This window comes from Phallusia mammillata, chromosome 2 (genome assembly GCF_965637545.1).
Source record: "Phallusia mammillata chromosome 2, kaPhaMamm4.hap1.1, whole genome shotgun sequence".
Taxonomy (NCBI): domain Eukaryota; kingdom Metazoa; phylum Chordata; class Ascidiacea; order Phlebobranchia; family Ascidiidae; genus Phallusia; species Phallusia mammillata.
This window is the reverse complement of record NC_137253.1, coordinates 31,520,872-31,529,464: the sequence shown is the minus strand read 5'-3', so window position 1 is coordinate 31,529,464 and position 8,593 is coordinate 31,520,872. Positions and strand designations below refer to the sequence as shown.

Below are 8,593 nucleotides of genomic sequence, written 5' to 3'. Positions count from 1 at the left end.
CCTCCAAACCGGTTTAAACCGGAATCGGAAAGACAAAATTTTGACCCGATTTTTGAAAAAACCCTAAGGCTTTAGCCTTTCCGTTTTTTCGATTTTCGGGGGTCAAAAAATTGAAGAAAAATCCGGTTTTGGGTGGGTTTTCACCGGAATATTCCAGTTTCAAACTGGTTTAGACCGGTTTCTGCCTCCTACCGAACCTCCAAACCGGTTTAAACCGGAATCGGAAAGACAAAATTTTGACCCGATTTTTGAAAAAACCCTAAGGCTATAGCCTTTCCGTTTTTTCGATTTTCGGGGGTCAAAAAATTGAAGAAAAATCCGGTTTTGGGTGGGTTTTCACCGGAATATTCCAGTTTCAAACTGGTTTAGACCGGTTTCTGCCTCCTACCGAACCTCCAAACCGGTTTAAACCGGAATCGGAAAGACAAAATTTTGACCCGATTTTTGAAAAAACCCTAAGGCTATAGCCTTTCCGTTTTTTCGATTTTCGGGGGTCAAAAAATTGAAGAAAAATCCAGTTTTGGGTGGGTTTTCACCGGAATATTCCAGTTTCAAACTGGTTTAGACCGGTTTCTGCCTCCTACCGAACCTCCAAACCGGTTTAAACCGGAATCGGAAAGACAAAATTTTGACCCGACTTTTGAAAAAACCCTAAGGCTATAGCCTTTCCGTTTTTTCGATTTTCGGGGGTCAAAAAATTGAAGAAAAATCCGGTTTTGGGTGGGTTTTCACCGGAATATTCCAGTTTCAAACTGGTTTAGACCGGTTTCTGCCTCCTACCGAACCTCAAAACCGGTTTAAACCGGAATCGGAAAGACAAAATTTTGACCCGATTTTTGAAGAAACCCTAAGGCTATAGCCTTTCCGTTTTTTCGATTATCGGGGGTCAAAAAATTGAAGAAAAATCCGGTTTTGGGTGGGTTTTCACCGGAATATTCCAGTTTCAAACTGGTTTAGACCGGTTTCTGCCTCCTACCGAACCTCCAAACCGGTTTAAACCGGAATCGGAAAGACAAAATTTTGACCCGATTTTTGAAAAAACCCTGAGGCTATAGCCTTTCCGTTTTTTCGATTTTCGGGGGTCAAAAAATTGAAGAAAAATCCGGTTTTGGGTGGGTTTTCACCGGAATATTCCAGTTTCAAACTGGTTTAGACCGGTTTCTGCCTCCTACCGAACCTCCAAACCGGTTTAAACCGGAATCGGAAAGACAAAATTTTGACCCGATTTTTGAAAAAACCCTAAGGCTTTAGCCTTTCCGTTTTTTCGATTTTCGGGGGTCAAAAAATTGAAGAAAAATCCGGTTTTGGGTGGGTTTTCACCGGAATATTCCAGTTTCAAACTGGTTTAGACCGGTTTCTGCCTCCTACCGAACCTCCAAACCGGTTTAAACCGGAATCGGAAAGACAAAATTTTGACCCGATTTTTGAAAAAACCCTAAGGCTATAGCCTTTCCGTTTTTTCGATTTTCGGGGGTCAAAAAATTGAAGAAAAATCCGGTTTTGGGTGGGTTTTCACCGGAATATTCCAGTTTCAAACTGGTTTAGACCGGTTTCTGCCTCCTACCGAACCTCCAAACCGGTTTAAACCGGAATCGGAAAGACAAAATTTTGACCCGATTTTTGAAAAAACCCTAAGGCTATGGCCTTTCCGTTTTTTCGATTTTCGGGGGTCAAAAAATTGAAGAAAAATCCGGTTTTGGGTGGGTTTTCACCGGAATATTCCAGTTTCAAACTGGTTTAGACCGGTTTCTGCCTCCTACCGAACCTCCAAACCGGTTTAAACCGGAATCGGAAAGACAAAATTTTGATCCGATTTTTGAAAAAAACCTAAGGCTATAGCCTTTCCGTTTTTTCGATTTTCGGGGGTCAAAAAATTGAAGAAAAATCCGGTTTTGGGTGGGTTTTCACCGGAATATTCCAGTTTCAAACTGGTTTAGACCGGTTTCTGCCTCCTACCGAACCTCCAAACCGGTTTAAACCGGAATCGGAAAGACAAAATTTTGACCCGATTTTTGAAGAAACCCTAAGGCTATAGCCTTTCCGTTTTTTCGATTATCGGGGGTCAAAAAATTGAAGAAAAATCCGGTTTTGGGTGGGTTTTCACCGGAATATTCCAGTTTCAAACTGGTTTAGACCGGTTTCTGCCTCCTACCGAACCTCCAAACCGGTTTAAACCGGAATCGGAAAGACAAAATTTTGACCCGATTTTTGAAAAAACCCTGAGGCTATAGCCTTTCCGTTTTTTCGATTTTCGGGGGTCAAAAAATTGAAGAAAAATCCGGTTTTGGGTGGGTTTTCACCGGAATATTCCAGTTTCAAACTGGTTTAGACCGGTTTCTGCCTCCTACCGAACCTCCAAACCGGTTTAAACCGGAATCGGAAAGACAAAATTTTGACCCGATTTTTGAAAAAACCCTAAGGCTTTAGCCTTTCCGTTTTTTCGATTTTCGGGGGTCAAAAAATTGAAGAAAAATCCGGTTTTGGGTGGGTTTTCACCGGAATATTCCAGTTTCAAACTGGTTTAGACCGGTTTCTGCCTCCTACCGAACCTCCAAACCGGTTTAAACCGGAATCGGAAAGACAAAATTTTGACCCGATTTTTGAAAAAACCCTAAGGCTATAGCCTTTCCGTTTTTTCGATTTTCGGGGGTCAAAAAATTGAAGAAAAATCCGGTTTTGGGTGGGTTTTCACCGGAATATTCCAGTTTCAAACTGGTTTAGACCGGTTTCTGCCTCCTACCGAACCTCCAAACCGGTTTAAACCGGAATCGGAAAGACAAAATTTTGACCCGATTTTTGAAAAAAACCTAAGGCTATAGCCTTTCCGTTTTTTCGATTTTCGGGGGTCAAAAATTGAAGAAAAATCCGGTTTTGGGTGGGTTTTCACCGGAATATTCCAGTTTCAAACTGGTTTAGACCGGTTTCTGCCTCCTACCGAACCTCCAAACCGGTTTAAACCGGAATCGGAAAGACAAAATTTTGATCCGATTTTTGAAAAAAACCTAAGGCTATAGCCTTTCCGTTTTTTGGGGGTCAAAAAATTGAAGAAAAATCCGGTTTTGGGTGGGTTTTCACCGGAATATTCCAGTTTCAAACTGGTTTAGACCGGTTTCTGCCTCCTACCGAACCTCCAAACCGGTTTAAACCGGAATCGGAAAGACAAAATTTTGACCCGATTTTTGAAAAAAACCTAAGGCTATAGTCTTTTCGTTTTTAGATGACGCTGCTATAAAGGTTGATACACATTTGGTCATATAATATATATATTAAACACTTTGGTACACGATATAACCTATGTCGCAATATTGACTTATTTGAATTTCATATTCAGTAATTTGTTGTGTGCAAAGCTATCACATGTAATTGGTGTGAAAGAAATATGTGACTGTTTTTTAGAAAACCTTTGTTAACCATTTTAATGGCGATCCACCATCCCGGAAACAGCATCCTCTTTTGTGCGACCAATCGCTTCCTTACACTCCATGCAAATAACAGGTGCTCAGAGTATTTGTTTTTACAATATGACTTCTGATGATTTAAGTACTAAGAAAACATAACCGCGCATGTCGATTGCAGTGCTTTGTATGTATCCCAGCAATCATATGAAAAACATTACTTCCTTGAGACATAGTAGAAAAGTCGTTTGGTAAAATAGACCTCAAGTTCAAATCACTACCAACAAACTTTAAGTAACATAAAGTACTATATGATAGGTTTCAGTACAGCACCACATCGTACAAAGTCGATTATAACCAACATAGGCTAATACAGCACATCTACTTTATCAACCTTATTTTAATATCCTATACGACGTAAGGTAAAACAATACGAACAACAATTTCGTGAACAGATAACAATGGAGCCATTAATATCCGGCTCATTTGTCAAACAAAGCTCAGTAAATCCTCGTACGTACAGAAACGTTTTCGTCAGTGTTTGTGCAAATATAAACCACGGTGCATTGTCATTCTGTATGTTGTTGTGGAAATGCTTTCGAAAGGAATAAATTAACTTTTAAGTTTTATGACTGGACAGTTTTAGTTTGCCAAGTTATGTTAAATTTTATGAATATATTTAGCTTGGACCGCTAGTGCTCGAAAGAATTGCGAAGTGAGCGCTCTGCCAAAATTTTAAAAAAAGTTTAAGAACCGCTGGTCTAAAGTCTGATATGTTTATGTTGGGAGAATGTAGGTAATTTAGTAGGCCTACAACATCGTTTTCTGGTCTTTTTAAGCTCATAATGAAACACTTGTTTCGGATCTACTTGCTACTGATGATTTTACTCTACGTCTTTGTGACTGTATTTGGAGGTAGGTCTGAACATGTTTTACTTTTATGTGGGGATGGGCACATGATAAGAGAGATTTTTCGATCAGAGTAAAATGTTTGGAGATTCTGGTTATCTTTTATTATATGGAAACTTATCCGGTTTATAAACTTTTTGGTGAGTTTTGAATCCAATAAAAACACATTTCAGAATTTCTCGATCAGGTTTACGTGTCTCAGCCGGTCTTGATATTTTTAGGGTAATGCCAACCGATTGAAACGTTTGTATCGGACCTTGGACTTTTTATTGTCTACCTTAAAGGTCAGTACACGTTAAAAGCGCCACAATACTACGGCGACTCTGATGGTAACGATGTTGGTTGCCCTACCGAAGAACTAAATTAAGAAAAGAAAATTTTGTTTTGTAGGCTGTCCACTCCCACCTAAAGTAAAAGATGGCGATTACAGACCAAAGAAAGCTACTTACAAAACGAACGCGTTTGTCAAGTACTCCTGCTCGGCTGGTTTCAGGTTGATCGGCAACAAGAAAATTAAATGCCAGAAAAATAGCCATTGGCCTGCAACACCAGTGTGCCTTGGTTGGTACTTTACGATTTCTTGAAAAATCAATGAAAGTGAGGGTTCAATGAAATTAGCCACTCAAACAGGTTCGCGGGTTCGGTTCCGGTTCGACTCCCTGCTTGAAACCACAGATTACGTACTCGTTATCTATGCTGAAACACATAACGTACAAGTTTTGTTGTTGCACAGAGCCCGTGAAATCATTGAAAACCCAGCCTCAGTGCATGAATCTGTCTGCTTGTACATTGCAAATGATATATCACAAACTACACAAACTCATAGGCATTTAAACGTCTAAAAGATGGTCAACCCGCTAAAGGATGTCCAATACAGATGATATGTTACCATTCCAGTGTTTGGTCCTGTCTGTAACGTTTTCTTTGTACAAAATCGAAGTACATGCAATCATTGCATTACATAAAACAGTTCATATCTTTAAAAACAGAACAGTTATGTCCGAGTCCGCCTCCAGTTACACAGGCTCTTCTCGCTACACCTATCGGCCCGTCTCCTCCCGGTTCGTGTGTTACATTCTACTGTGTTCCAGGCTTTAAAATTGTTGGCCCGCGAACTATAACTTGTAAAAATGACCTTTCATGGTCAGAAATGCCTTGCTGCGTGCCAAACGGTAAGAGGAAAATTTGATACTTTGTTTGATACGCTTTTATTTGTCTAAAGCGTATATAGCACTTCACTTCTTTTTTAAATCCTAGAATGTGGTGATCCACCAACTGTTGCAGATGCAACTTTCACCCCAGAACCTCCCTACTCATCAGGTGATATGGTTACATACAGTTGCACTAATGTTGATACACATGAACTTGAGGGGCCTGCTACAATTACATGTCAAGCAAATGAAAGATGGAGTGCTAGTCCAACTTGTGTTTTAAGAGGTATGGACATGAAAAAACTGTACTTTTTAAGTTGCAAAAGTGTTTGGCAACCGATAGCACCTATGGCAGTTGTTGACTTGAACTAGAAATAAAGGTAAACAAACCAAACTGATCTGAGATGTTGGAGTTTAATAACATGTTTTTGAAACATTCTTAGGCATACTTTAGTCCATAATTACTGCCAATAATCAAATCTTCACATAAAAAATTGCTTTCACTTTGTTCCTATGGCCACATACCGTATGGTAAATGTGAGAAGTAAAGAACAGTTTTGACCTTTTTGTGAAATATATAGAATGTGGTGACCCTCCAACCGTCGTAGCCGCAACGTTCACCCCAGCACCTCCCTACACACCAACAGAGACAGTTACATACACTTGTATCGCTAAACATACACTTGAGGGACCTGCTACAGTTACATGTCAAGCAGATGGAAGGTGGACGGCTGGTCCAGTGTGCATTACAAGTGGGTAAAGTCTATGATTACTTCTGTGCATCATTTTACAGCATTTGTATATGTATAGGTGTAAGTAAAAACTAAGTGAAAACTTTATGCAGAGGTGACCACTTATACAATCAGCTTTGAAAACCAAGTGCACTAGGTGATCTAAATTGTCTGTTGATGCCCGTCTATCATATGCCACCATTAACATATTTCCTTTATTTCTCTTAAACCTAAAGCTCCACAGCACAACTCTTCCCAACAGTAACGGTTAGTGATGCACCGAAGTTTCGGTTGGCCGAAACATTTCGGCCGAATACGCTTTTTTTCGATGTTTCGGTTTCGGCCCGAACTTTTTTGAAAATTCGGCCGAAACCGAACGTTTTGATTGCATGGAATTAATACCCCGACTTTCATTTTCGCCAATACGAAACACCATAAATTAACTATTGTTGTATCTATAAAATACTTGCCACATTGTCTGCGAAATATTACAAGTTTAGTGAAGCTTTTGCATTGTGAAAGTGATTTTGGTTTGTCATAATCGAGTTCACTTGCATCAACAACACAAGGTTAAGTTAAAAACAGCCATAAGAAATGCGGTTTTAAGTTCGGCCTGATTCGGCCGAAATTATTCGGCCTCGTGGCCGAATATTCGGTTTCGGCCCGAACCTTTTTAGGTGGGTTCGGTGCATCACTAGTAACGGTAGCTACAGCTTGGTTTACTACACACACATCCAGTGACAAAATTTCTACACATAGTAGGTGTAACTTTGTGGCCTCCATTGATAAATGCAATGTTAAAAAGCAGCGGTAACAAATTTGTACTGTATTACATTTTCAGCGTGTTGTCCACCTCCTTCAATTCCATTAGGAACGTTTTCACCAATTAAAGATTCCTATTTGCCATCAGACCAAGTGACTTATAAATGTTGTAACGGTATAACTATGACTGGTTCCTTCACCACAAACACATGTGGAAGTGATGGAACTTGGTCAGTTACTAGAGCGTCTTTGCCATCCTGTGAACCAACAGGTGAAATTTTGCTTATTTGACAGGTTTCCGGGAATAATTTTAAATTTATACCCCAGACCATTAAGCAAACCTGGGAAGTTAGTGGTCCGCTAATCCACTAGAGAGAAACCTTACTGTGTTTGTGTAATGCAGTGATTCTTTTCATAACATGTTAACGACCCAAAAGCTTTTAAGAGAAAGTTAATTTGAAACTATATTGTGGTGGGTGCAATTGATTTTTGTTAGGACAAAGTGTTCATCATTTACCACACAACCAAGTACATAGTTATAACCTGAAAGCCAAAATCCTACTAGCTTTATTTGTTGTGTCACTTGTGAAATGCAACACAAATAGTTACTGCGTTGGTCAGAACAGATTAATGATCTTCTTGCAAGCATTATACCAACTTTTGCATTTGTTTCAGTTTGTCCCCCACCCCCTTCTATCTTGCACGGTTTCATATTTGAGGTTGATCGAAAATTGACATACGCAATTAATGAGTTGATTCACTACAACTGCAATTATGGACCAAAACCGGGTAAAGCAGAATCAAATACGTGTGGACCAGATGGGCTTTGGACTGATGTGTTTGCTGACATTTGTGACGAGTAATAAATCCAACTTGCCGAATTGCCGAATCAATTAAAATAATTCAAATAAATTTAGCTAGCTGTAACATCCTCAAAGGCAAGCTTGACCATTATTTACACAGAATTACTCCTATCAAAACAGATGAGCTAGTATCATGTAGTCTATGGATTCAACATTTTAACAATGAACTAGAAGAGTGGCTTTCTGATATACTTCCATTTTATATATTCTATACGATATTTACCAATTTACTATACACATCATTTGATCAACACATATGATTGTTTTTGTAAACAAAAATTTACAGTAAACAAATGTTGCGGTGATTTTTAGATTCTTAAGGACAAATTTTGTTTGTAATACCTACTAGTTGACCTTAAGTAACCCGTGATGATGCGGCGGCCAACCTGACAACGAGCATTTAAAAAAACATTTATTTGGCAAAAAAGTCAAGTTAACTATTTCATCTTTACTTCGATTAACAAAGTTTTGCTTGACATATACAAAACCGAAGCACGGTTATTAGGTTTAAATCACGTCATAGGTGTAAAACCTTTGCCAAAACTCAAAACGTGAGTGATAACTTAATAAAATGACATAGCATTGCTGTGCACAACAGCTGATTTCTAATCACTGAAACGGCGTCTCGTAAAACGTCTGTCCGACGTCAAGCTGAGCCCTCCCGCTATCGTAAACCAGTGAGTTACTCTCTTGCTACTTCTGCCTACAGTGTCTTTCTTGACCAAACAAGCGTTAGACACATTTACATTTCGGGGGCCTGTGGGTGAACCGCTGGGTCATTC

The 8,593-nt window shown here is 39.4% G+C and overlaps 1 protein-coding gene across 2 annotated transcripts; it reads left to right on the top strand.

Annotated features, from left to right (window-relative positions):
• Window positions 1–4,177: 4,177 nt before the first annotated feature.
• On the top strand, window positions 4,178–7,889 carry LOC145214125 (C4b-binding protein alpha chain-like). Of its 2 annotated transcripts, XM_080082592.1 has the most exons (7): window positions 4,178–4,310; window positions 4,526–4,588; window positions 4,695–5,476; window positions 5,562–5,741; window positions 6,037–6,207; window positions 7,028–7,219; window positions 7,624–7,889. In XM_080082592.1, the coding sequence occupies exons 3-7, from the start codon at window positions 5,248–5,250 to the stop codon at window positions 7,809–7,811; spliced, it is 960 nt and encodes a 319-aa protein (XP_079938718.1). In that variant the 5' UTR covers window positions 4,178–4,310; window positions 4,526–4,588; window positions 4,695–5,247; the 3' UTR covers window positions 7,812–7,889. The 2 variants fall into 2 exon arrangements, with proteins under 2 accessions (XP_079938718.1, XP_079938719.1); XM_080082593.1 differs by lacking the exon at window positions 4,178–4,310 and having other exon boundaries at window positions 4,491–4,588.
• The last annotated feature ends 704 nt before the right edge of the window (window positions 7,890–8,593 follow it).

Excerpts from the sequence above, each read along its gene's own strand:
- LOC145214125 (XM_080082592.1), top strand. The coding sequence starts at position 5,248 with ATGCAATCATTGCATTACATAAAACAGTTCATATCTTTAAAAACAGAA. Across the intron at positions 5,477-5,561 it reads GCCTTGCTGCGTGCCAAACG|AATGTGGTGATCCACCAACT; the intron begins GTAAGAGGAAAA and ends TTTAAATCCTAG. Across the intron at positions 7,220-7,623 it reads GCCATCCTGTGAACCAACAG|TTTGTCCCCCACCCCCTTCT; the intron begins GTGAAATTTTGC and ends CATTTGTTTCAG.